This window comes from Podarcis erhardii (genome assembly GCF_964252035.2).
Source record: "Podarcis erhardii genome assembly, chromosome: Z".
Lineage (NCBI taxonomy): Eukaryota > Metazoa > Chordata > Lepidosauria > Squamata > Lacertidae > Podarcis > Podarcis erhardii.
The window spans coordinates 33,887,119-33,914,250 of record NC_138504.1 but is presented as its reverse complement, the minus strand read 5'-3'; the positions used below and the strand labels follow the sequence as shown (position 1 = coordinate 33,914,250).

Below are 27,132 nucleotides of genomic sequence, written 5' to 3'. Positions count from 1 at the left end.
TGCTATAAGGAGCAGGTGGCCCAAGTGACGCCAATACAAAAACCTCACACATACACTTAAGTAAAATAATGTTATGTTTACCACCCCCTCCCCTCCCCTCCTCTTCCCAACTTTATACTGTGTACAACATCAATGTCTCACACTGAACATAACTGATTTGTAGAAAAGACTCTATGAAAATAGAGACAATGTCCGTACTTTTGTAACCCAAGAATTTTTTAAAATAAAAACTATTTTTTTAAAAACCACCTCCTCCTCAGGGGGGCTTTCCCATGCAACCTTGGGAGCTGATCCTCTGTGACCAACTCCTCCTTTCCTTTTGATTCGTTCCAGTCAGCACAGAGCAGGAGGAAGCTTCTTTTTTTGTGGGATGAAGCATCCAAATCGCTAAGTAAAAGGGTTAACGCTCACAAAGGGCTATAGAACTCTGTGATGTCACAGGCCGTGGCAGTTATTTTCCGTTGGTTCAGTTATGGCAGTTATTAACAGTCTTCACAGTCGGAGCAGCAGATATGTTTCGTTATGCTGCTGTCTACCTCAGAGTTAGGTCAGTCTGCAACAGTCTTTTGTTGTCTTAGGTGTAATATGTATTAGTAACAGAAGTAACATCTGCCTGCCTTGTATATTTAATCTAACAAGTGCAAGCACGCTGTGTAAAAGTTGTTTGTTATTTAAGCTTTAAACAGGGAGTGTCTTGCATATTTTTTTTATAGGAGGGAAAGGGAACTAATGAAAGGGTCAGACCCGGGCTCTCTTCTGCGTAACTCTGTAAATGGGAACTAGAGTTTAATTCCCACACTTTTCAGTGACTTAAAAAGCCCCCATTCAATGCTGATTGGGTGGCTTTAATAATAATAAATTTTTATTTATACCCCGCTCTCCTCAGCCAAGACCGGGCTCAGGGCGGCTAACAACCAATAATAAAAACAAGTTGATTAAAATACAATTTAAAAGATTAAGATACAACATTAAAACATTAGGATGCAGCCTCTTCACAGGAGAAGAAAGGGGGGGGAAAGAGGGGAAGGGAATCAAATTGATTCTAAGCCAAAGGCCAGGTGGAACAACTCTGTCTTACAGGCCCTGTGGAAAGAAATCAGATCCCGCAGGGCCCTGGTCTTGTGAGGCAGAGCGTTCCACCAGACTGGAGCCAGTGTTGAAAAGGCCCTGGCTCTGGTTGAAGCCAATCTAACTTCCTTAGGGCCCGGGACCTCTAGGGTGTTGCTATATATGGACCTTAAGGTCCTCCGTGGGGCATACCAGGAGAGGCGGTCCCGTAGGTACGAGGGTCCTAGGCCGTGACATCAGAGACAGGGACCGTGCTGCAGAAACAGTAACCCCAGACCACTACACCTCTCTTCTTTACCTGTTTGCGGTGGTGGTGCTGTTGGCCTTCTTGGCCGGTGGCTTTTTCTGCTGGGCCTGCTTCACCGGCTGAGTGACCTTCACCTTCTTCTCCTCCTCAGCCTTTGCCTTGTGCTTCTCTTTCTCCTTCTCTTTTTCCTTGTCTTTCTTTTTTTTCTCTTTTTCCTTCTTCTCCTTCTTCTTCTTTGGCTTGTTCACGGGGGCTTGCGAGAGAGCAGCAAGTTGCTCGTGGACAGCCTTCAACTGGCAGGGGAAGATGGAAGAGTAAAAGCTTAAGGTGGCCATATTGCTCCAGAGCCAGCTCCCTTGGAGGGAATGAGCCACTCTAAAATTGTGCCGGGGGGATCCCTCCTGCATTTCCCACCCCACCTTGATCATTCTCCATCAATTAATGAGAAAAGAAATCACATTCAACAACTATCAAATTTGGTGAAATTCTCTCCCTTTTAGCTTTATCTTACTTTCCTGGTGGCTGAGGGATATTTGCCAATGTTCTCTCAAATCTACAAATCATCTCACCACTGGCTGCACTTTCTGCAGGATCTTATAGGGGCTACCACCAAGCAGTGCTCCTGGCAAAATGCCATTGGTGAGAACCAAAATCTAGCCCCTCCACCACCTCATGTGTGCTGGCTCTATATGTGCCTGCCATGATCTGGGCTACAACTGCATGGATAGCAGTGGCTTCATACCCCCCTCTCCCAATTGATTGATTGCATAATATTTGTATACCACTTGACTGTAAGAAAAAACAACAACAACCCTCAAAGAGGCACCAGATGTGGTCCCCTCCCCATGGAGGTGTCAGTTCTCAAACAACCCTGCAGACGTAGGGTGGGAAAGCAACAAGCCCAGCTTTGCCTGTCTGATGCATTGGCACCAGGGGAGTGAGGAAGACACACTGCGTTTGGTGCCTGCTAAAAATTGTTTAGCCAAGCTTTTTTTTGGTAACTTGTAATTTCATTTTATAATGTACTAGGGGTTGCCACCCCTGCTGTCGCCTTCCCCAGCTGTGTGCCAATGCAGCTACCCCGCATGTTCACTTTACTTGCTAACCCCATCTACCCCTTTTGGCTTTCCGCGACACCTGACCAACCTCTCTTCCCTTTACACCTCACCTATCCACACTCCCCCCCCCCCAACAGCTTGCCCTAAGCCCCACCCCTTTTAAAGGAGGGGGTGGCAATTCACAGAGTGGCTTGCTAAACAGCTGTGTGAAGCTCCTCTCCCTTCTATGTTAAGCCTCACTGCAGGCACATTCAATGGAGGGGGGAGGTGTTAATAGAAAGCAGCTTGTTAAACCACTTTATGAAGGGCCACTCTGCCTTCCATTAAACCTGACTCTAGCTGTGTTTAATTTGGGGGGGGGGTGTTGCTTCACACAAGAGCTTGCTCAGCTTTTGTGTGAAGAGCCTCCCCTCCCCCTAAGCCTTGTTGCATGCCTTTTTAGTGTAGGCAGTAGGTGCTTTGCAGTGCTTCCCTTCCCTGTTAAAATAGCTCACCTGTTCTTCATGCTGTAGTTGACACTGCCCCCTACTGGCGGCCATGCAAACTGCAGAGCATAACGGCACCTTGCATTTCTCCATACTTGTATATAGGAAGATATCTTTTTAGATTCCTATTTTATTTTGGGGGTAGTGGGTGGGAAGGTTTGATTGGCTGTCATTGCGTCTAAAGAAATAAAAGCCTCTCCCAGTACAATGACTGATGGGCTCTTTCCCATGTTCAACCATAAGCTTACAAACACACCACAGACCACCTGAATGAAGCTCGTGGTGTACTGGTAGTGCACAGACCAAGGTTTGGGAACCCCAATCTTCAAAGCAGAAGAGATGCCCTTACAGGCAGCCTCCCCTACCCACTTGTGGGGCTGTCTTTTCCCCCAGAGGTCTGTGAACATCCAGTCCCGAACATTTCCTTGCTTGGCCATCAACTGATGGATGAACACATCAACATTCAGAATAGGGTCCGTTCTAATGTCATTTTTGTTTTTTCTATCCCTGCATTTTTAACTTGCCCCAGGCACTAAGGATTGAGTGAGAATGGAACTTTGTATTTTTTTTAAAAAAAACACACATAAAAATAAGTAGTCCTAAAATAAAAATGGAGCAAAAACAGAGCAAGGGGTCCCTTTTAAAAGTGTTAAAACACAAATAAGACTTGGTTCAGCAATATCACTGTGTGTCCCACCTCCACCCCAGGAAGAAGCAGATACATCACCTTTAAAAGAATTATCATGAGGACTAGAAATTTGCCCATCATTTTTTTAAAAAAGAAAAAAGTGGGATTCTCAGGAAATCTGGTGGGAGCACTGGGTTATCGCTTTGGATTGCAAACACTCTATGGACTCAGCAGCACTGGCTGTGGAAGAGAATGTACTGCCAATAGGTTCCCCCCACCCCCCGCCCAATGGAGGAGGACTGAAATATGGGACTTTGTCTAAATCATCATCAGATCCTTTAACAAAACTCCTAAGATAAGCATCAGTTAAAAGCAGTGATGAGGCCCTGCCCTTGGGGGCTCACAATCTCATTTTTTCCTACTCTCCTGCCATGCCAAGAGCAACAAAACTCAAAAAAGCCCTCTAGAATATAAACTGTTGTAACAAAATAGTCTATAGCGGGCCACCTAGCTCAATTCTTATCTAAACCAGGTGTAAGAAACATGTGGTGCCCTCTAGATGACGCTGGACTTCCAGCTCCCATCAACCCCCGCCAGCCACACTGACAATAGTCAGATGGGAATTGTGGTCCAACAACATCTGGAGGGCCCCCAGGCCCCCATCCCTGATCTAAGAAGAAGTATTCCACTACTGCAATCAAGAGGTGGAAGGATGCCTCTATATAGAAGAGACATTCCCTCATGTGAGAGTGGAATCCCTCTCCTTGGATAAAGGGTGGGGAACCCGTGGTCCTCCATTTCTTGTTGGACTTCAGCTACTATCAGCCCCAGCCATCTTGGCCAATAGTCAGGGGTTGATGGGAGTTTTAGTCCAGCAAACAGCTGATGGGTCACTGATGTTCTCCAGTGCTGCTTTAAGCATTCTCTCATCATTGACCAGATCCAGGTGCTTTTAAAATTCCCGTCCTCCATGACTGTTAAAAGGATCAGAACTCAAAGCTCTTGACCTCTTGTCACCCTCTCTCTTTCCCCTTTCATCCCCAATTTATTTTAAAACAAATTTATTATCAAAACACCTGCAGAATCCCACCTTGCCAGCTGAAGCCCAGAGCTTTACTGGATCAGCAGGACGGAAAAATTATCTCACATGCAACACAGCAACACAGCTTATAGATAGGATATTATAGATATATATATATATATGTATAGCTATGCTAATGCTACACAACTTGACATATCCGGACAGCAATAAGAAAATGAAAATTTTAAAATTAAAATTAAAATAAACAAATACATTCCATCCATTCCAGTCTCGGGAGTCATTGACCTTGTAGCACTGCCTCAATGATCGGGAACAGTCCTGTGTGAACAAGAAGACAGGCGAGGAAGCTAATCGTGCATCCTGAGTGCGAATCCATTCGGTAGGAAGGGAGGGGGGGAAGGGTAGGGGATCCCGCAATCTGCATTTGCCACATGAACACACAAAAAATTACACTCTGGTCTCCCAAGGAATCCTGAGAATCTTTTCATTTTTTCCTCTCTTTCCTTTTAAAAGGGCCAACTTTCTAGCCCTCCAGGCCACTCAAAGTGCATGAAAACGCAAGGGCCAGCAGCATTTCCCCCACTCACAATTCTTTTTTATAATGTATTTTTTGCATTATAAGAACCACACAATGTATGCCTTCAGGCACCCAATTTTTTAAAAAAAGAAAGAAAGGTTCCTAGTAAGCCAAAACTGTTTGGATTATTTTGGGATTATTAATTTTTTTAAGCCTCTGAATATTAGCCACATTGCAGTTTACTTTATAAACACTAAAAAGCAGGACCTTGTTTCAAACAAGTAAATGATCATTTAAATTCTTCAGAGGCAAGTGTAGCTCTCATATTACAGATCAGCCCAACTGAGACTAAGTGACTTATACTCCAAAATAAGTTACTTTGCTGAGGTGGTTCTCAAACTGAAGACTTCTAGAACCATATGTGTGCTGGCTGAACACTAGGTTTTTTCACAAACATATTTCATAGATACCAAAATGTCAAGCAAGCTCACATGTAGAGGGGCTTTTATTGGAGCTTGGCCTGGAACCCATTGGGAATGAGATCTCAACGTTTGTTTGTTTTTAAAGGACCATAAGAACATAATAAGAGCCATCCTGGATCAGGCCAGTGGCCCACCTAGTCCAGCATCCTGTTCTGACAGTGGCCAACCAGATGCCCCAAAGGGAAGTCCGCAGGCAAGACCTGAGAGCAACAGCAACTCTCCCCGCTTGTGATTCCTAGCTACTAGCATTCAGAAGCATCATTGCCTCTGACAGTGGAGGTAGACCAAAGCCATCATGCCTAGTAGCCATTGATAGCCTTCTCCTCCCTTAACCTGTCCAATCCTCTTCCAAAGCCATCCAAGTTGGTGGCCATCACTGCCTTGCAGGACTGAGTTCCACAGGTTAACTGTGTATGGTGTGGAAGAGGACTTCTGGCATGGGGCCACCTCTCACCTGCTCCTGCAGCTCAGCCAGCCGTGTGGCTCTTTCCTCTTCAGAGTCTGAGCTGTCCGAGTCGGAGGAGCTCTCCTCGCTGCTATGGCTGCTTTCCATGCTTTTGCTGACAACGGGTGCCGTCTGTGGGGGCTGGGCCAGGGGCTCTGCCGGCTCATCCGGCATCTTGGCAAACCTCATCTCAAAGACGTCCTGCGTGCGGAGAGAGAGGGCATATGAAAGAGAGAGGTTTGTAGAGGGGGCAGAGAGAGCCCACAACCCTTCTAGGAACATAAGATAAGCCACTGGCCACATCCAGTTCAGCATCCTGTTCTTACAATGGCCACCCAGATGCTCCAAAGGGAAGCATGCAAGTAGAGTCCAAGCGCAAGAGCCCTCTTTCCTTCTGTGGTTCCCAGCAACTGGTATTCAAAAATATCATTGCCTCCGACCTTAGAGAAAGAGCACAGCCATAGAATCAAAGAATCACAGAACTGTAGAGTTGGAAGGGACCCCAAGGATCATCAAGTCCAACCCACTACAATGCAAAGAATCTCAGCTAAAGCATCCATAGCTAGCAGCCATTGACAGCCTTATCTCTTCCATGAATTTGTCTATTCCTCTTTTAAAGCCATTTAAGATTGGTGGCCATCACCACTTTCCATGACAGTGAGTTTCCCCACCCACCCCACCCACTTTCTCCTTGGAAGCACTGTTTTCCAACCTCCCATTCGAAAAAATAAACAATTTGGAACAAAGGCAAGGATGTGAAACACAAGAGCATCATTGCTGAGTCACCCCCCCCCCAAAAAAAAAGATGGGACGTATATTGGCCAACTGGGCATAATCTGCTTTGATGCAGCCTAGTTGCAGAATCCTCTCACATTTAGCTGTTATTTCTACACTGCAGGGGATTGGACTAGATGCCCCTTGAGGGCTCCTTCCAACTCTCCAATTCTGTGCTTCAAACCAAATCGATGAAAAGCTAGCAGGACTGGATGATAAATAGCTAAATTACAGGAAGCAGATGCTGAAATTGAAATGCCTTCCATACAAGGATTTGGAGGAGAAGATAAAATCACAAATAGTGATATGGAGAATTGTCTGGATATGGCATTGATGGATTTGAGAGGGGGGAAGCACTGGGAAAAACTTCATTCCTGGCCTTTCTTCAGTTCTAGCAGACAAAGTATATTCTGCAGTCAATTTGGAGTGAATTCAGAGAATGCTGCTGCTAAATTTATGCTATTCTCTATGGAAAAAGACTTGGAAAAACAAAAAAAATCAAAGGTCCTAGAAGAGCAGATTGGGATGCTATCATAAATACAACAGGAAATGGAAACACAACAGGAAATGGAATTTGAACATACAGGGCATGGACTAATGGATATATAGTAAGAAAAATATAGAATATTATCCCAATATGTGACCACACTGGATAGATTTAAAATGGACACAGACAGAAGAATTTACTGTCAGCTGATATGGAATAATGCTGGTGGGAATTAATGGAGGTAAAGTTAATATTAAAGAAAAAATATGGTTGACAGGTACCAATAATAACAATTCGGGAACCTATCTTAGGCTTTTTGTGGGGAAAATAAATGATTGATTCTGAGTCACCTTGACTTAAAAGAAATATTGTTTAACAGAAAATAGAGAAGATGGGTGTTAGCATGGACTGAATGTTTTAAATAATCATATTTTTAATGTACATGGAAATGTCACTCTTTCAGGGCCAAATGCTGGGAGGAGAAAGGAAAGATTCCAGGTGAGAGCTGTGAATGAGCTACTGTCCCCTTTAGGTGGTAAGGGCTAAAAATTACTCTTAAGAGAGGACTCCATATTCTACTTATTCTGTTTGTATTTTTTGTAGCAGTTTTTATTGTGTTATTTAAAAACTTTAATAAAAATCTCATTACAAAAAATGATAGCTCCCCCTCCCCTATCCAGAAGGGACACTTCTGTCCATAGGCCCAATTATGCCAACCAAACCAAGCTCCCTGTCCTTCACCTTCAGGTAAATACCCAGCTGGTCTAAAAATGCCTCACCTGTCAGCTAACCAGAGGCATCCACTTGATTATCAGTGCTTGTAAAGACCTCTGCCTTTGCCTGCATGATTCCCCCCACCTCCCGCAACTGCTCAGGCAACCCCCCCCCAAAAAAAACCCCACCAGGTCACCCAATATCACCGTGACATCAGGTGACTGACAGGCCGGCATTCTCACCCACCTGTCACAATTTTGCCCAGTGGGAGGAGAGGAGAAAAAGTTCTGGCCCACCAGCGGGACTTACTTGACCACCTCTGCTCTAAAAGTGTCCCCAATGCAGATGTGCATAAATGATCCACTCTGCTCCTATGAGGAGGCTGCTTGTCACTTCTCTGCCTGAGTCACTTCCCTGGGACAGGCCAAATCAGGGACAGAAATGCATTATTTTGGAGGCAGGCAAGGGGAATTAGGCACAATCCAAAGCCTCATAGGCACCTTTAACAAGGAAATTAATTTTTTTCTCATATCAGTTTTTGAGTCTCTGTTCTGGTTCCATTTTGTCCATCACTTTACCTGAAGCTTCCTGGCCATAGCCACGACTTCATGGTCTGGAGGGTTGTACTTATAACAATTAGAGAACATTAACCGGATGTCCGCCGCAAAGCTCTGGGCATCTTGATAATCCCGAACGTCCATTTTTTTCTGCAAATACAAGAAAGTCAGGAGGGAAGGAAGAACAGGAAGAGGGAAAGTTGGATAACAGGTCGAAAAAGCCCTAAGCAACTTGAATTCACATATGCAGAAAAGTTTTTTTTTATTTTTAAGGCAGAGTTTAATCTGGGGCAGGGCTGGAAACCATCGACAAACTACTATGGTCACTGCAGAGAACAAAACAATTATTTACAAGCACTTTTGATACTTAGAAATGCTACAGGAATAAAATGATACAGCTGAGAGTATGTCATGTGGGATTTGAGTTTTGCTCATGTATGTTGTGAAGGTGGTGGACTCTCCTTCATCGGAGATTTTAAAGCAGATGTTGAATGGTCATCCATCAGGGATTCTTGAGCTGTGATTCCTGCAATTCAGGGGGTTGGATTAGATTACCCTTGACACCTGAACCCTAAAATTCTATTATATTGGAAATCTGCCAGCAAGCATTGGAGGAGCAGCAAAAACAAGTCCACTGTTGATGACCAGGCCACAACTCCCCCTTCATCCAATGCCAGCATCAGCCTGGCAGCTGCCTCTGATGGTAGTCCCTGGGTGCTGCCTGATTAGTTTTGACCCGTGACAGGGTCTTCTCTGTGGTGGCTTCCTGGTTGAGGAAAGCCCGCCCTAGTGAGAAGCACTTGTCCCAACATTATTAACTTTCAGGAGGGGTTTGAAAACATTGATGTATGACCCTTTTAACCCAAGCTTGTGGTGGCTGAAGAAGACTGTTCCTGGCAACCCCAAAATCACTGGATTTAAAACATTTTAAATTGTAACCGTTTTTAATTATAATGGTTTTTAAACGCTCCAGCGTTGTTTTTTCTTTTAAACTGTATACCTGTTTGCTGCCCTGAGCTCCTTGGGGAGGGAGGGCTGGGCATGAATTAAATAATAAATATAATCAGTAGGATTTGCAACTGGGACAAGTTCAAGAAGTTAGGGTTAGTGTATTAAGCCCTTAACAACTTGGGACCAGTTTACCAGTGAGATTGCCTTGGTCATATATAAGCACTTGACTGCTTCAGTCCATAGAACTGGCACTGTCCCATGTGCCACATAATGCCCACTCTGTGCTTTTAAGAACTCAAACTTGCACTATAGAACGCCCTGCCTATTGACAGCAGGGAGGTGCCTTCACTACCTGGTGCTTGCTTAAAACCTTTTTGTTTGGACAAGCCTATCCAGGCATGCAAACAATTCCTAGTCTCCTTTTAACTTACCCTTATATTTCACTATGAAAAGGTTAACAGACCTTTTTAAAAAAGTGATCTAGCGGTTAGAGTGTTGGCCTAGGAACTTCAAATCCTCCCACTCGGCCATGAAACTCACTGGGTGTGACATTGGCTCACAGCCACTGCCTCTCTCAGCCTGACCTAACCTACCTTTACAGGGTTGCTGTGAAAAGGGAAGAGGAAAAGGTGGGCTATCAACACAATGAATCAAGATTAAAAGGGGACATACTTTCACAGTACTGAGATCCATCGGGTGCTTGATGATGTCATGGTAGTCGTGCAGCTCGAGAGCCTCAGCATCCACTGGCTTGTAGAAGGGCCAAGCATATGCTGCATGCTTCTTGGAGAGCATCTCCTTGAGGATGCTGTCACAGTACTTGAGGTGTTCGGAGAGCTTCCCCTTCTTCCCCGCGTGCTGGGGCACCTCCCCATCCTCCAGGTCTTTCTTGGGTGGCTTGATGGGCCGGCCCCCGCTCTCCCGGCGGGCCACCACCTTTGCCTGCTTAGAGTCCAACAGCGGGGTGGGCGACTCACTCCGACTGGCTGTGATGGCTGATGTGGTCGGGGTGGTTGTGTCCGCTTTCCGCTTCACTCCCTTTTTCTGAAATTCAAAGGAAAACACACATACACAATTTTTAAAAAATTGATTTTCTTCTTAAAAGGAGAGGCTACAAATAATAAATGATGAATGCATGGGCCCTTTATTCAGAACTATGAGGACTAGAATCTTGCTTTGGATGGGCCATAGATAACTGGTAGTGTATGTAGGAGGGTCTCAGGTTCAATCCCCACTTGCAACTCTTTTTTTCTTTTTAAATTTATCATTTTCAATTTTACATAGTTTGCACAATGACATTTAACCAAAATACAAACCATACATTTATCATCGATTTTCCTTTCCGCCACCTTCCATACTTTGTTTTATTAACCCATTGCTGCTCCAAATTCTAATTATTCCGTATTCTCTTTTTTTGAAAAAAAAAAAAAATAACAAATTGTCCAGTAGCACCAACTAAGTTTGTTCTGGGTATAAGCTTTTGTGTGCATGCACACTTCTTCAGCTTATACCCAGAGCAAACTTACGTTGGTCTCTAAGGTGCTACTGGACAATTTTTTAATTTATTTATTTCAACTGCGTCACACCAACACGGCTAGCTACCTGAATCTCTCTTTTTCAGTTTTATTTCAATATACTTCATACTGCTGAATTTATTCTAACACTGCTAACATTTTAGTTTACAGTAATTTTTCAAGTATGTTGCAAATCTTTTCCAATCTTTCTTAAAAATTCTTTCATCCTGGTCTCTTAGTCTGCTAGTCAAATTAGCCATTTCTATATATTCTATCAATATAATCTGCCATTCCTTTGTTGGTATTGTGCCCTCCTTCCATTTCTGAGCATATACCATTCAGGCTGCTGTAGTTGCATATGAGATTTTCCTGATCTCTAGGTATATCTGCATCAATTATTCCTAAAAGAAAACTTCCAGTCTTTTTACAAATTTCCTTTTAAACATTTTTATTTTCAATTCATTATGTATCATCTCCCAGAAGCTCTTAGCCATTTTACATGTCCACCACATACTGTATGATAAAAGGTACTTCCTACTCTATGATTCCTGTGGGTTGGATTTATTTTCTTTTGCTTACCTTGACAATAGGTGACATAGCAGTTACCACAGGCATGATGGGAGCGGCAGCAGGAGGGGGAGGCAGTGGGGGCACAGCAGCAGGGGCCGCAGCAATGGGGGAGATGTTCGCGGTGATGGTTGGCACAGGCGTGGCAGCGATGACTGGCGTCTGCGACACGGAGGGAGGGACATTCTGGAAGGGGGCTGATGGAGACACGGAAGATAAGGCTGCTGGGTGCTGAGCTCCTAGTTGTTGTTGTTTTAAAAAAAGAAAAACAAGAGAGAAAAGGGTCAAAGTAGCAAACCCCTCCCTGGTTCTTTTGGGGATGAAGGCCGGCTCAATCAGAAACATTCTACCGCAGCTGGTCATGATGATAATTACTGTTTAAGAAACGGTGCCAGAGTTTGCTGCTTTTTTCTTCTTTCCCCTCTCCCCTCCCTCTCCCTTCTTCCTTGTGTGCCGCTTCTTTCATGACTGCAAGGTCTTCTGCAACGTCTTGTTCCATTAGCTTTTGCCAAAAAGCAAGCTCCAACAAGCGTTTCCTACCCCTGAATAGGGCCGGGCGATATATCAATATATTGTCTTATAATCAATATTAAGAGCAAATTGTGATGCCCATTTTTAAAAAATTACCTGGCAATATATCGTGAGTTGTGTGTGTGCTTGTGTGCAATAGTCAAAATGCATGATATTGCAAAAATCGGGAAGCCAACGCTGCTTCCTGTCCTGTTGCAGCCATTGTTATTGCTAACTCTGCCTCAGCTGCTTCTCTGTGCTTCCTGTCGCAGCAGCAGCAGCAGCAGCAGCAGCAGCAGCAGCAGCAGCAGCAGCAGCAGCAGCAGGCTGACGCAAAAATCGCTCACTTAGAAACTTTGTGTGCACTGCAGGGTAAACTCTCTGCCTTAGCTCTCCAGCTCCCCTGCCTGCCTCCTCAGCGGCAGGCAAAAACTAACTCTGCCTGAGTGCTCTGCCTCCTGAGCAGGTGGAGCTCAACAACCTGCGAGCAGGAACTTCCCTCCCTCAGAGACGCCAGGCTCTTGCTGAATCTGGAGCCCCCTTTCTCCTCCTGTTCTCACGTAATAATATAAACTGGGGGAGTAGTAAAGAAAAAAACACACTGCTCTAGCGTAAGAGCCGCTTCCCTCTTTCCCTTCTTGTGCTTGTTGTTGGTGTGCGATTGTCTGTGTGTATGTCTCTCTCCCTCCCCACTCCCATGTTTGTGTTTTGTTTCTGAGAAGCAGCAGAACACCTTGTGTTGTTGTTGTTTTAATTAACCCAGCCTCTCTCCACTGGCAGGCGGCAGGTCGTCTTAACTTTACTCTAAAGTAGCTCTTCCCCTCTCTCCCATCCCCGCTTCCCCTGTCCCAAGCAAGCTGCAGAGAAGCACCCTACGTAGTTGCTTCAGATTAAAAGAAAGAAAAACACCCTGCTGTGGCATTAGAGCTGTTTCCTTCTTCCCCCTGCTGTGCTTCTTGGTTGAGGGTGTGCGATTGCCTGTGTCGTGTGTGTGTGTGTGTGTGTGTGTGTGTCCCTCCCTCTCCATCTCCTGTGTTTGTGCGCGTTTTGTTTTTATGAATTAAAAGATTTAAAGAAAGAAAAACATGGTGCTCTGGCCACTTCCCTCTTTTCCCCATCTGCATGTATTCTTTCTCTCTCTCTCTCTCTCTCTCTCTCTCTGTGTGTGTGTGTGTGTACGCAGGAACGCAAAATTGTCTCTGTCTCCCTCAATATGCTCCTCATTTTGTCCTCCAGACCCTCCTCCCTAACCTGGAACGCTTCTCGATTCTCCTCTTACCCCTTTGCTTTCTCACACATTTATTATTAAGTTATTAACATTAATATATTCTCCAGAAATCTGTAACGTTACTGTTGAAGCACGCTATCAATGAGTAAATTTTCATATAATTAAATGCATCAAATTTTCCTTGCATATATATAGAGAGAGAGAGCGCGCGCACTTAATCTTTTTTTATTCTGTAAAATTCTATCCATTCTTTCTGGTTTCGCCTAGATTATAAAAGAAATGCAGATTCCCCTGGCACTAAAAATATAAAATTTGTTTAGCAATTTTTTTATTCTGTTAAAATTTATCCATTTCATTCGCTCTATTTTGGCCTGGTTTAGAAAATAAAATTAACAAACAATCTAATAACTGGTGTTGTGGGATGCACACATTCAACGAAGACTCAATAGTGAAATATATTTGAATATCTAAAAGTGTGACAGTGATTGTGAATTGGCTTTTTTTCTTGTTTCGTAATGTAATTTATTTTTTAGGAAACATTCTCTCACCTTACCTTTGATATCTATGCTACTGAATTACTTCTATAGCTTTAATTTTAGAGAAAATGTGCTAATTTAAACATTATCAGTACAGTAGTACTATAATATAACAGTTTTAACAATATGTTAAAGGTAAATAAAAATCTATCAATTTTAGACTTAGACCTGTAGGTAGGAGCAGTTGCCAGGGCATTACCACATTCATCTCTACATAGTTCCAGCCTTATTTCAAGCATTGTGATATACTGAAATATCATAATGTTTAGCTGGTGGTATATTGTCATATTGAAAACCAGATATCACACAGCCCTACCCCTGAACTATTTCTGAATCATGAAAACAGCCATTATTTAAGAATAATATTATTTAAGTTTACTGTTCCTCTTCCCATCCATCTCCCTTTTCCCTCATGGGTTGTTTTTATGGTGTTTTTGTTTTGTTTTTAAAAAGCTGTAAGCCTATGAGGAGGGATTGTCTTGTTTTAAGCCACTCCTGTGAGCCTTTTTGAGTGACGAGAGCCATAGAAAAGCTCTAAATAATTAAAATCCTCTACCTGAATCTTATCTTCTTCTCTGTAACTTGGAAAGTGTTGCAGCAAAAAAACTGCTAGCCCTTAATGTTTCTGAGAACAAGTTTCTAGTCCTCACGGTTCTGATTACAGGGCTTCATTAGATAGGAACATAGGAAGCTGCCTCCCACTGAGTCAGACAACTGGTCCATCTAGCGCAGCACTGTCTACACTGACAGGCAGCAGCTCTCTAGCCAAAGCTCTCCTCAAGCACTACCTGGAGATGCCAGTGGCAGCTTAACCTGGGACTTCCTGCATGCCAGGCAAACACTCCATCCCTGAGCTATGGCCCTCCCCCTAAAGATTAAGATTCTAGTCCTCATGATTCTGAATAAAGAGCTGTGTTCAATAGGAGCACAGGAAGATACCTTATACGAGTCTGACATTTGGTCCATCCAACTCAATAGTGTCTACACTGACTGGTAGCCGCTCTCCAGGGTTTCAAAGAGGACACTTCTGCAGTTCTACAAGCTGCTGTCAGAGATTGAACTTGGGACCTTCTGGATGCAAAGAAGACACTCTGTCACTGAGCTACACCCCTTTCCCTATTTGCTTCATCCATAAATAATCCACTTGCCTCTCAGGGGATTGGACTAGATGACCATCTGGGTTACTTCTAACTCTACAGTCCACCTGCCAGGGATTCTTAAGCTGTGATTCCTGCATTGCAAGGGATTGGACTAGATGACGCTAGAGGATGCATCCAACTCTACAATTCTATGGTTCTATGACAGATGCCAACCCAACCTGTGCTGTGCCCGCTGCCAGCCATCTTCCGCGCTTTGCCTTTCGGAACTGGAGGCAAGAGCTCAACCTCTTCCTGTGGCATCTGAGCGACTTTTTGAAGAAAGATCTTCTCCAAGGCTTGGGCCATGAGAACGATGTCATCGGTGGGCTGGAGACGGGGTGGGAGAAAGCAGGAGGTCATGGGGAGGACACACAGGAAGGCTCGACACCTCACATCTATTTATTTGTTTGCTTCATAACATTCATACACCACTTGAGTGTGGTGGGGAAAGACCTCAAAGTGGTTTGCAAAGAAAGAAAAAGATAATTAAGATCATCACTTAGAAAAATTAACAGCAAGGATTTAAAACTTTCAATATTTTTTTTTAAATGGATCAAAATTTGCACCAATCTTCTAAAACATCTGGGTAAACTTATCTAAACAATATAGCTCTTAGCAGGTGCTGCAACAAGTACAGCGAAGGTGTCCGTCCGATATCAATCGGCAAGTTCCAAAGTATAGGTGCTGCCACACTAAAATATTGAGTTCTTACAAACATGGAACAAGTATTATGTGGCACCTGTAACAGCGCTAAGGCTGCTGATCAAAGGTGCCTGCCTGATGTCAGTAGGAACCCACTCATGCAGCAAAGCATTAATCACACTCTGGACCCAACCAGTCAGTCCCACTATGCTAGATCTAACAAGCCAGGAGGAACAGGGGTCAAGGTTGCATGTGGTCAGACGCATTGCCACCAGCATCTCGTCCACATCAGCTGATTGCATGAGGAGAAACTGATCCCACAACACATCCTTCATGGCAGCAATGGGTACTTCAACCAGAGCTGCAACAAGCACAGAGTCATGATCCCTCCAAAGCTGAGTGATTTTATCCTCAAAAGTGTGTAGCCAGTTGATCACAGCAGGTCTTCAAGGGCTCGAGGTCCCTCCTCTACAGTGGGAGTTAGTAACCCTCAGACCCTCCAAAATCTCCACCAGCTGGTTACTAGAGGACACAATGTGAGCTGCAAAATGAGCCATTTTTGCAGGCCCACACTGCCACATTGCAGGCACAGTTAAGTGTTTTTAATAGTGTTTGGTCATCTTCAGAATAAGACTTACACCACTTGCACTAAAGTTCTCATCCGGCTTGTTTCATAGTCCGGACCTCCTCAGAATACTAAAAGGACACAACACCCGACAACATAATCTCAGCCCCCAGATCCTTTACCTTATTGTAGATGTAGCAATTTGTAAACATGGTGTTGAAATCTTGCATACATTCGCTGGCACTCCAGTAATAGTTGTGTTCCAGCCGTTTCTTGATAGTCCCCATATCCATCGGGTTTTTAATTATTCTGTGGTAATCCTGTTGGGAGGAGGGAAATCTCATTTATTAATTATTTGGGGAGGGGGCGGGACCGTTTCAGCTAGAGGGACCTATAGGGAACCTTTCAAGAAGTCACAGACCAGTGGCAGAAAGCCAGCCAGGGTGAAGGCTTGTGGCCTCCGAAAGGCAGATCACACAGGAATGCAGCCCACATGCTGAAGGAAGTTTCCCACCGCTGGTTTAGATAATCATATGCAGCATTTGGTAATAGTTACAAGAAACAAACCATGGTTAAGTGTAACGTGGGGGATGGAAAACCCATGGCCCTCCAGATGTTGTTCATTACAGAATTATTATTTTTAATTCTCTTTGTAAACTGTTTTGAGGCGTTTTCTCTCTTTTTTTTTACTATCCAGTAGAGTATAAATTTTATGAAATAAAATTACATTACATTATGAAATTACAGGTATTGGAGGTGTATTAATTTTTATTTAAGTAAATACATCTCCATCTCCTGTAATCCACAGCAAGCGTGGCCAATGACCAGGGATGATGGCATATTTTATTTATAAGCATATTTATATATCCCAATTTTATAACAACAACAAAAATCAGAGCCGTTTACAACCATTATACATAAAGCCATATAAAAAGTTAAGATTTTTAAAAACCAGCTAACTATTGTGGAAAAGATGTATTGATTTCCTGTGTAAGTCTGAGGGAACTGAAAAGTTTTCAGGAGGCATTTAAAGGTTGAGATGGAAGTGGCAGGCAGTTCCACAGCACTGGTCAATGACCCTAAAGATTTAGTTTCTTCTTGCTGCCAAATGAGTCTCACCAACTCAGGAAATGATGCTCCTGCAGAGTATCTCAGCGATGGACTTGGGATACAAGGGTTCTGGCACTCCCTGAGGTACCCTGGACCTCAGTTGCTCAGGGCTTTGTAAGTTAATACAAGGACCTTGAACCAGGCTTGGTAGTAGATGGGGAACCAGAACAGGGTGTCCCATGTTCTCAACCAGACTCTCTCCTTAGTAATCTGGATGCTGCATTCTTCACCAGGTGGAGCTTCCAAACCAGGCCCAAGGCCGCTCCACACAGAGCACATTACAGCGATGCAGGCTCAAGATTATGCATGGACTACAAGGGTATCCCTGTCCAAGTGTCCAGGAATGGCTGTGATTAGCAAACCAGATGAAGCTGGTGGAAGGCACTCCTAGCCACAGAGGACACCTGGGTCTCTAGTGAAAACGATGTACCCAGGAGTACCCCCAAACTATGCACTTGCTCCTTCAGAGATAGGTAAGTTACCTGTTCTGGGTGGGGTTGCCCTATCTCCAGACATGGGACCCACCCACCTTAAGAGCCTCTGTCTTCTCAGGAATCTAACACAGTTTACTGGCTCTCATCCAGTCCACCACTGCATCCAGACACAGGTCCAAAGCTTTCACATTCTCTCCTGATTCAGATGTCAGGGAGAAGTAGAGCTGTGTGTGTCATCAGCGTACTGGTGACACCTTGCTCCGAAACTCCAGGAGCTGTCCCATGAAACACGGAGCAAGCTTCTTTTCTCTGCTCTGGGAGGGGAGGACCTGAACCAAAGGATTCAAATGACAAGAAAGGAGATTCTGACTAAACAGTATGAAGAACTTTCTGACGGTAACTGCTTGGCAATGGAACTTGGAAGACGGTGGACTCTCGCTTCTTGGAGGTTTTTAAACAGAGGTTGGAAGGCCACCTTTTGGGAATTCTATAGCTGTGATTTCTGCATTGCAGTGGGTTCTATGGTTCCTCATGACAACAGATGACGCCTTGTCGGAGCCTTTAAATAAGTGGGGAAACACCTCAGAAATAAGAAACATTACTCACTAGTAAATTCAATTTAATTGCATCAACAGGCTGGTAGCCTTTAAATAAGTGGGGGAACACCTCAGAAATAAGAAACATTACTCACTGGTAAATTCAATTTAATTGCATCAACAGGTTGGTAGAAAGGCCAGGCGAACTGGTGTTTCCACAGAGTCTTCACCACCACATTCTGCATGTACTGAAGTTGGTTGGTCTTCCGCCCAGGCTTGGCTGAGTTGGTGACCTCTGGGGGAGGTGGGTTCGCAGGGCCTTGGGGAGCCTGGATGGCTGAGGTGGCAGCAGACATCTTTCTCCTGCCTCCTCCTCGACTTGCTGGCGTTCAAGGCAGCAGCAGCAGGTCCTCGGGAAGGAATTGTTGTCTTTCTACGATCCCTGGATGGGATGGGCATCCCATTCCCAGGGACCAGCCATGCAGCCTGGAGAGCAGGGAGAGGACAGCAAAACATCAGTCGATGATTTCTAGAAAAGGGCGGAGGGAAGACACATTGTGGAGGGCTCGATCTTTTGATCACAAGGAGCCAAATCTCATTAGGCCCTCCAGTTCTATGACATGGAAGGAGAAGGAGGAGGAGGAGAAGGAGGATGGTTCCCCACCACGAGTCCTTTCTTGCATACAAGGGAGAAGCTTGTGGGGCAATCACAAATAGCAGCTGACTACTAAGCCTGCAAAGCCAGGGCCAGCCCAAGGCTGTACCCTAAGCCACACCACCCCAGGTCCTTTGTACATACAAGAGCACAACTGGCAGGGCAATCACATTTATGGGGCAATCCTTAGAACTGGCCTTGTTCATAGCAACTGATGGCACAAGAGCCTATTTCTGGTGAAGGACTGGGAGGAAATTTGCTTTGCTCAGAGACTGGAATTACATCTTGTTTCCTTACAATGATGATGCAGTGGCAGGAAAAAGAGTGGGGAATGAGCTCCTCTGTGACTTCTGTAAAATCAGACATCAACCCAGCATTCAAAAGTTGCCAGGAGCATTTTGCACCTTGTTTTCGGCCACTTGTGATCAAGTGAAGATGCCTGAGTGCCAGGATTACGCCTGGTGCATCTACCATCTGGAGGTGCATGCCTGGGGATTATTGGATCTTGACTGTTTTCACACACTAGCAACACATCCTGTAAAATTCTATCCATATTTTATCTGCACAACTAGAATTAATTTCAGGAGCTAAAACGTTCTATTGAAGAATAGGATTTTCAATTCGTCTGGCCCAAAAATCACAACTAGGCATTCCGTTTTGGTGACTATTACATTGGTTTAAGGAGCTATATTGGTGCCTAGCTTATATATCTGAGTTTCTAACACTGCATCAACCTTCTGTATTTACTACACTACAAAGAGGTTTTAAAAAATGTGTTCTAACCACCCAAGTCTAGAGAAAGAATCCAATCTACTACGTTTTTCTTACCATCCTGAAACACATACTGAGCACAGCCAGCACAAATTCACAACATTGAAAGAAAGCTAGGTGGATATATATATTGGGCAAGACATTAACATGGCTCAGACTCAGAAAACGCCAATATAACTCCTAGACTACTAACAGCTAAAAGTAAGAACATGCCAACAATGTTTTATTATTTCATACAATTTTATATACTGTACTGCTTACTTGTTTAAAAAACCTCAAAGCAGTTTGCAAAAATACTAAAACACGTTAAAAAAATTAAAGCATGCGATAACAATAATAATAAAACCAGCAACAACCTAAAAATTCACTAGCCTTCTAGATACCTGTGTAGGCTTATCTATACAAAACTGTTTTGAGCAGGCACCAAAAAGTGTAGTGAGGGCACCTGTCATTAGGCAGGGAGTTCCAAAGTGCAGGTGCCATCACACTAGAAGATGAATTTCTTAATGACATGGAATGGGTATTACATGGCATCTTTAACAGTGCCAGTTCCAGAAATCAAAGCAATTGAGAGAGCTTATGTGAAATAAGGCAATGGGAAGAGAGAGATGTGCTCAATCATATCAACCAATTACTTATTTGAAAACCAACTATAAAATGTTGAATCTGTAATGGTGAGCAGCCCAAATAAGATCACATCTAAATCATAAGTGTAGATCAAATTGGATTTATTTGGGTGGTGCCCAAGTAAATTCTACTCAGAGTAGAGCCCACTGAAGTTAATGGAAACAAGTTACTCGTGGCCATCAATTTTTGTGTGTCTACTCCAAGTATGACTAACATTATGTTGTAATTATAAGTATTTATTGTAAGCTACCCTTCACCCAAAGCATCTCACACAAACAAAGTACCAATGAATGCCAGCAGCAGGGTTCAAATCCCCACTTTGCCAAGAAACTCTTGAGCTCACATCCCCCAGAGCCATCTGGTTGGTCTTGTGCTCTTGCATGTGCTAAGGGCTTGGGAAGACTGACCCTGGCTTTGCAACCTCGGTAGCTGCTATTTGTGATTGCTCCCCCAACGAACGTCTTTAGTTGGGTTTTCTTTAGTGCCGTTTTTAAAACTAGCTCTTTATGGTTTTTATGGTGTGTTTGCAAATTGCCTTGAAATGCATGTAAAAGGGGATTCATAAATTTATTATTATTATTATTATTATTATTATTATTATTATTAAGCTTTTGGTCCAATCCAGCAGCCAGGCTCTTATTACGTTCTAAGAACCTAAGCAGAGTTTGCTAGATCTAGCCAAAAGTTACCCATCTCCTCCAGCATCCTGTCCTCACAGTGGCCAACCAGATGCCCTAAACCCTCAATCAGGACCAAGAGTACAATAGCACTCTCCCATTCTGCAGTTTCCATAAACAAGTATTCAGAAGCATTACTGCCTCTAATCATGGAGTCAGAGCCTGGCCATCATGCCTAGCAATGGTACCCCTTGATATCCTCTGTGAATTTGTTCTCTTTGAAAGGAGGAAGGCAGGAAGGTGTCAGGGGAAGCTGAGGCCACCTGTCCACTAAGAGCCTGGCACAGTGCATATTAACTTGCAAGTACATGCATCTAAATTAAATGGAACTTAATTCTATGTGAGCATAGAACTGTAGCCTTATTTGGGTGCAAGTCTTGGGGAACCATCAATCAGCGAAATAAGCTTCCCAGTAAACACCAAGAACCTATGCTAGCAGAGTCCATAACCTTCTTTTGATGAACACAACACCCTTGGAAGTGCGCAATGTCTTGGATTCAGACTAAGTAAGTAGAACTCAGATCCCACTGAAATAGACAAGGCTGAAGTGGTCAAAAGTAAGCTAGCAGTGACTTAATTTAAACCCTTGATGGCAGCTTAAACTCAGCTAACTTAGCCCAGGAATTGTGAGCAATTCTGGTCACCTTACTGCAAAAGGCATATTAGACTAGATGGCGATTGGCCTGATTCAACAAGGCTCTTCTTATGTTCAATCAGTGCCTAGTGCCCTCCCTGACAATCCCCATCAGTCCTCAACTGGAACAGCCATGCTTGCATCAGCCCCAGCATTAAAGAGCTGTACAGGCTGGGGCTGATGGCAATTGTGGTCCCAAACATCTGGAAGGTGACAGCTTGCGAAAGGCTGATTTAGACCCAACACAAAGTTTCAACCTGCTTAAGAGCATAAGAAGAGCCTGCTGGATCAAAACAGTGGTCCATCTTAGTCCAGCATCCTGTCCTCACAGTAGCCAACCAGATGCTCATTATGGGAAACCCACAAATGGGATTTGAGCACAAGAGTAGTCTCCCCTCCTGTGGTACCCAGGAACTGGTACTGTACTTCTTTTAGGAATGACTCCTTCTGGCAGTTTGTTTCCCAGTGCCTGGTTGCAGTGTTAGAAACTCAGATGTATAAGGTAGGGAACAAATGTCTCCTTAAACCAAAGCTTCAGTCGCCAAGACAGAATGTCTAGTTGTCATTTTTGGGCAAGATGACTCTAAAGTCTTACTTTTCAAATGACGCACTAACATATTCGATTATCAGTTAAACATCTGGCTAGTTCAGATGACAACCCTGAGCTAGGCTAAGAACTTTGAGAACTTAAAGAAAAGTCACATTATCCAGGAACACTTCACATACCTGGACCATTCCTAGCTCTTTTTCTTAATGATGACACAGTCCATTCATAACATATGAATATTTTTCACAACTGTGAGCAGGACAGTGGAGTGGGGTAAGTGAAGACAAGCTTCAACAATTAGCTATAATGGTTCACTGCTCCTGCTTAGGCTGCACAGAAAAAGCATTTTGGTTCCTGAAATTTATTCTGATTGTGCAGATAAAATGTAACTGACAGAATTCCACAGGATGTAGTATTAATGTGTGAAAACAGTCAAGATCCAATGATCCTCAGAAACACACCTCCACATGGTGGAGATATCAAGCACCTTCCTGGCACCTTCCTGGCACCCAGGCAACCTCACTTGGTCACAAGTGGGAAATAGTTAGGTGCAAAATGTGCCTGGCGCCTGGCTGATTTTGGACACTGGTTGGGATATACAAAAGAGGACCCCCACTGATATATATACGGATACTACCCTGAACACACCATCAGGGTCAGGACTGGTTAGTACTTGGATGGAATACCAGGAATACCAGGTGCTATAAACTTGGCTTGGAAGGGATAGCTCAGTCAGTAGTGCATGAGATTATTAATCTCAAAGTTCTGGTTTCAAGCCCCACATTGCAGGTGGTTGAACTAGATGGCCTTTACGATCCCTTCCAACTCTACAATTCTATGATTCTAAGGATAATGAACTGTTTCTAGTATTATTGACCACTGTCTCCATGCCCCCTCATCATGACCACCATCTCCCCCTCTCACAAACCCCTAATTCTGACACAAAGTTGTTGAATTTGTCATTAATGGATTTCTGCAGGGGATTCTCACCCCCAATAAGCCTGCAATTCTAAACACACTTGCTTAGATGCAAAGGTGAAAGTAAGAACATAAGAAGAGCCTACTGGATCAGGCCGAAGGGGCTAATCTAGTTAAGCACCCTGTTTCCACTGTGGCCAACCAGATTCCCAAAATGGGATGCTCATGAGCAGGACATAAATACAATGGCACTTTCCAATCGCTGTTCCCCATCACCTTGCATACAGAGACAACAAAACCTGCATGCCCAAGACAGTCTATCACACAGGCCTCCAGGCCAAAGGGGGCTCATCAAAGTCCAGCATCCTCTTCTCAGAGTGACCAACCAGATCTGGAAGCACATAAGCAGGACCCTAGCGCAAGAGCAACTCTCCTCACTTGAGATTCCCAGCAAGTGACAACCAGAGGCATCCTGCCTCCAGGAATAAGGAAGAACATAAGAACTTGCTGGATCATGCCAAAGGGGGCCCACCTAGTCCAGCATTCTGTTCTCACAGAGGGCAACCAGATGCCCCAATGCAAAGCCTGCAAGCAGGACCCAAGCACAAGAGCACTTTCCCCTCCTATGGTTTCCAGCAATGGGTCACACAATTAATAAGCACAACCATTCAGTTTAAGGCAACAGAGACTCTGGGCAGAGATGACACCCCAATGAGATCAATGTAACCGGCAACACAATCTTATTGGCCTTGAACTGGAACTAGATATCACAACCAGGCTTCCACAAGAATGCTACAAGTGCGTCAGGCAGGCTCTCCTTATCCAAGGAAGAGGACTCAACATTTGCCCTACCTAAACTCTGGAACAATATGTGTTTAAAACAAAACAAAACAAAACAAAACAAAACAAAACAAAACAAAACAAAACAACACTGCTCTAGGGCATCAGGCTTCAACTGGCAGGTCATGGGCAACTTCCACCTTGCAACTTGATCAATGGTGGCTTGCAACAGCAGCACCATCACCACAATGATACATGGGAAATAAACTAAGAAATTGGTCCCTCAGTGCAGAATTGTGTTCATAGTGGGTTGTGGGTCTGAAAAAGTTGAATGCAGCTGGAGTGAGCAGAGGGAGGGAAATATGAAAGCTGCTTTATACACAGAGTCAGGTCATTAGTCCATCTAGCTCAATAATGCCCAGTGACTGGCAGCAGTTATCCAGGGTTACAGACAGCGAGACTCTCCCAGCTCTTCCTGGAGAAGCTGTGGGGGACTGCACCTGGAATTTTCTATATGCAAGACAGATGCTCTACCACTGAACCATGGCCCTTTTCTTAAAAATGTCTAGTCCTTGTGGTTCTGCATAAAGGGCAAAATTAAACAGGAATACCTTAGTATGGTCCCATTTAGCTTAGTATTTTCTACACTAACTGGCATAGGCTCTCCAGGTAGGGATAGGGGTATTTCCCAGCATGACCTGGGACTTCCAATTCTGCATTTCTATTATTCTGTGCATGCAAAGCAGATGTAGCCTTTTCTCCAAAATAAATTAAGGTTCCAGACCTCCTGGTTCTAATAAAGGGATAGTCTAGGTCAGTACTGCCTACACTGACTGGCAGTGACTCCAGAGTTTCAGACAGGGAGGCTCTCCCAGCTCTACCTGGAGATGCCATGAGAGATTGAAGCTGAGCATTTCTGCATGCAAAGCAGGTGATATACGCGCTGAGCCACAGGATCCAAAGTTAATTGGGATCTACTGTTAGATATCCATGCAATCTTCAGTAGACCAAGGAGTTTCCAACTCCTAGTTATTTTACAATAGCAACAAAACAAGGATCACCCCCCCCCCAAAAAAGGCTACTGAAATGAAATGAAGAGCCAGGAGTGGATTTTTTTATGCAAAAAGATTGCAAAATCAGTTCAGTTCTTGTACAGAAAACAAATCCTTGGGATCTGAATATGTTCAGAGGCGGCCTGCTCCTCAGTTTGAAATTCTCGTTTTTGAAGCGATTATAAACAACAACCAAGTAAATCCAACAAGTCTTAAGTCTCCTTGATGCTGCTCCAGAACATGGGCAGAGTGCTTGAGGCAGCATCCCTGTCCATGTCTCTATTTTTAAGGAGTTGGCCTGCAATCCTAACCACAATTCCATTGGAATAAGCCACACTGAAGCCAAGAGAACAGACTTCTATAATATAGACATAGTTAGCATTGGGGGGGTCCCAATAAAATCAGCTGATTACCTTCCAGGCAAACAGGTCTAAATCAGCAGGTACAACACACATCAGATAGACACACCAGTTAACTCCAGGGACCAAAATCGGGTCCTTGGACCTTTTGATTGCGGAACTGAGAGTGCAGAGCCCAAGCTGGTGATGGGGAGTAATGGAGCCATATTGAGAGCCAGTCTGGCATAGTGGTTAGAGTGTTGGGTTTGGGCATGTGAAAACCAGGGTTCAAATTCCCCACTCAGCCATAAAGCTCACCGGGTGGGCATGACCTTGTGGCCAACCAGTCTCAACCCAACCTATCTCACAGGTTTGCTGCTGGGGATAAAATTTGGAGATGGGGTCACGGGTATGTAAGCCACCATGAGCTCCTTGGAGGAGATGGGATATACATGCAATAAACAAACCAATCAACCAAACAACCATCTGCAATCGCCCCTAAAAGAGATCTCCATATGCAACAGGGTTTTTAAGGAAGAAAAGTCCCCCCCCCGCAATCTTTTCTGAGTTTTCTAAAGTGACTACCACACAGGAAAATTTAAAAAAACGCAACACACCCCGATAGAAAAGCGAGGAAACAGAGCGCGACGCGATAGGAGACAAACCAAGGCGCTCGCTGAAGCCGCCTGGACGAGGAAGCGGCGCTGCTTCCAGCCGAGCGGAGCCAGGCGCGCAGCAGCGGCAGCAAGGCAAGCGGCTGGCGCACGGGGGGCCTGGGCTGGTGGAGAGGCGAGCTTCTCCCCGCCCGCCGTTCCTTTGTGCGAGCGCGGGCCGGAGGAAAGCGGGATCGCTCGCCCTTCTCCCCGCTTCGAAAGATGGCGGGCAAGGAGGGAGGGAGTCCGGCGCAGAACGAGGGCGCACGGAGCCCTCCTTGCGTCTGCGGCAGGGCAGCCGCGCGCTCGCCCTTTTGTTACACTGTTGCCAGCAGAGGAAGCGCAAAAAGGAAACGCCGGAGCGGCGCGCTTGGAGAAGGGAAAGGAGCCTTTGTGTGCGCGATTTTGCCTCCGCCCTCCGCGGCCTGCTCTCTTCTTCTTCTTCTCCTTCTCCACCACCACCAAACCAAAGAAGCCCCCCCCAGAAGCGCGTCTAGCTTGCTTACTCGGGCCGGCCGGGCTTTTTCTTCCTTCTCCTCCTCCTCCACCACCACCACCTCCTCTGGCTGCTGCCGGTAGGGCTCGACTGATTCCCCCCTCCTTCCACTACCACCACCTTTTTTTTCTAGTTCTCTCCAAAGCAAGTAAAGAATTGATGTGCTACGAGCTACAGAGAGAGAGTCTTTTCAGAGCTAGCCAGGCGCTCTGCTCATGCGTCCCCGCCGCTGGGGTCGCTGGGTAACGTAGTTTGCTGGCCCAGCTTGGGAAAGGTGCTCCGCCCCGGCCAAGACTACAAATCCCAGCCTGGAGCACAGGCTCCTTTCTTTCTTTGCGCCCTCCTTTTTTTCTCTCTCCCCCCCCCCCGTATGGACCAGAAAGCGGAGGAGGATCAAGCTTGCGAAGGTTTCACATGCGTCTGTATGTGTACACACAAACACAGGAGCAACATGGGTGGAGGGAGGTGCAAAAATGTGTTTCCCCATTATGTCTATTTTGAGGAGGGGGTGTCCAGGGAGGAAGGCATTTCCAAGAGAAAGTCCGTCGCCCGGGTCTTCCTCCATGCAAATACATCTCTCCCGCCTCATTTTGCTTTTTCAGACTAGGAAAAGGCGCGAGGGGCGTGATACAGCTCTTCTCTTTCAGACTTTCTCGTTTTTGCTTCCTAAAGACTTACCAACCGGTAATAATTTGTAGTAGTAGCGCTGTTATTATTCCTGACTTAATTATCGTCACGGATTTGCATT

At 44.7% G+C, this 27,132-nt stretch overlaps 1 protein-coding gene and 1 long non-coding RNA gene across 6 annotated transcripts in view; one reads left to right on the top strand and one right to left on the bottom strand.

Moving 5' to 3' along the window:
- BRD3 (bromodomain containing 3) overlaps positions 1–26,599 on the bottom strand; it is a 37,357-nt gene extending 10,758 nt beyond the window's left edge. The window contains exons 1-10 of one of the 3 annotated variants that reach the window (XM_081847021.1): positions 26,395–26,599; positions 18,392–18,722; positions 16,339–16,476; positions 15,129–15,276; positions 11,549–11,775; positions 10,128–10,499; positions 8,526–8,654; positions 5,982–6,173; positions 4,814–4,846; positions 1,367–1,608 (exon numbers count right to left, since the gene is read on the bottom strand). In XM_081847021.1, coding sequence (XP_081703147.1) covers positions 1,367–1,608; positions 4,814–4,846; positions 5,982–6,173; positions 8,526–8,654; positions 10,128–10,499; positions 11,549–11,775; positions 15,129–15,276; positions 16,339–16,476; positions 18,392–18,592 — 1,682 coding nt within the window. In that variant the 5' untranslated portion in view covers positions 18,593–18,722; positions 26,395–26,599. Of the gene's footprint in view, positions 1–1,366; positions 1,609–4,780; positions 4,847–5,981; positions 6,174–8,525; positions 8,655–10,127; positions 10,500–11,548; positions 11,776–15,128; positions 15,277–16,338; positions 16,477–18,391; positions 18,723–26,394 lie in introns of all 3 variants that reach the window. The other 2 variants (XM_081847020.1, XM_081847022.1) reach the window with 2 other exon arrangements.
- On the top strand, positions 261–15,094 carry LOC309333609. Of its 3 annotated transcripts, none has more exons than XR_014152579.1 (4): positions 261–547; positions 4,797–4,907; positions 7,697–7,731; positions 14,966–15,094. It is a non-coding gene; the product is annotated as an uncharacterized lncRNA (long non-coding RNA). The 3 variants fall into 3 exon arrangements; XR_014152580.1 differs by having other exon boundaries at positions 7,136–7,731; XR_014152581.1 differs by having other exon boundaries at positions 4,797–5,806.
- Positions 26,600–27,132: the final 533 nt, after the last annotated feature.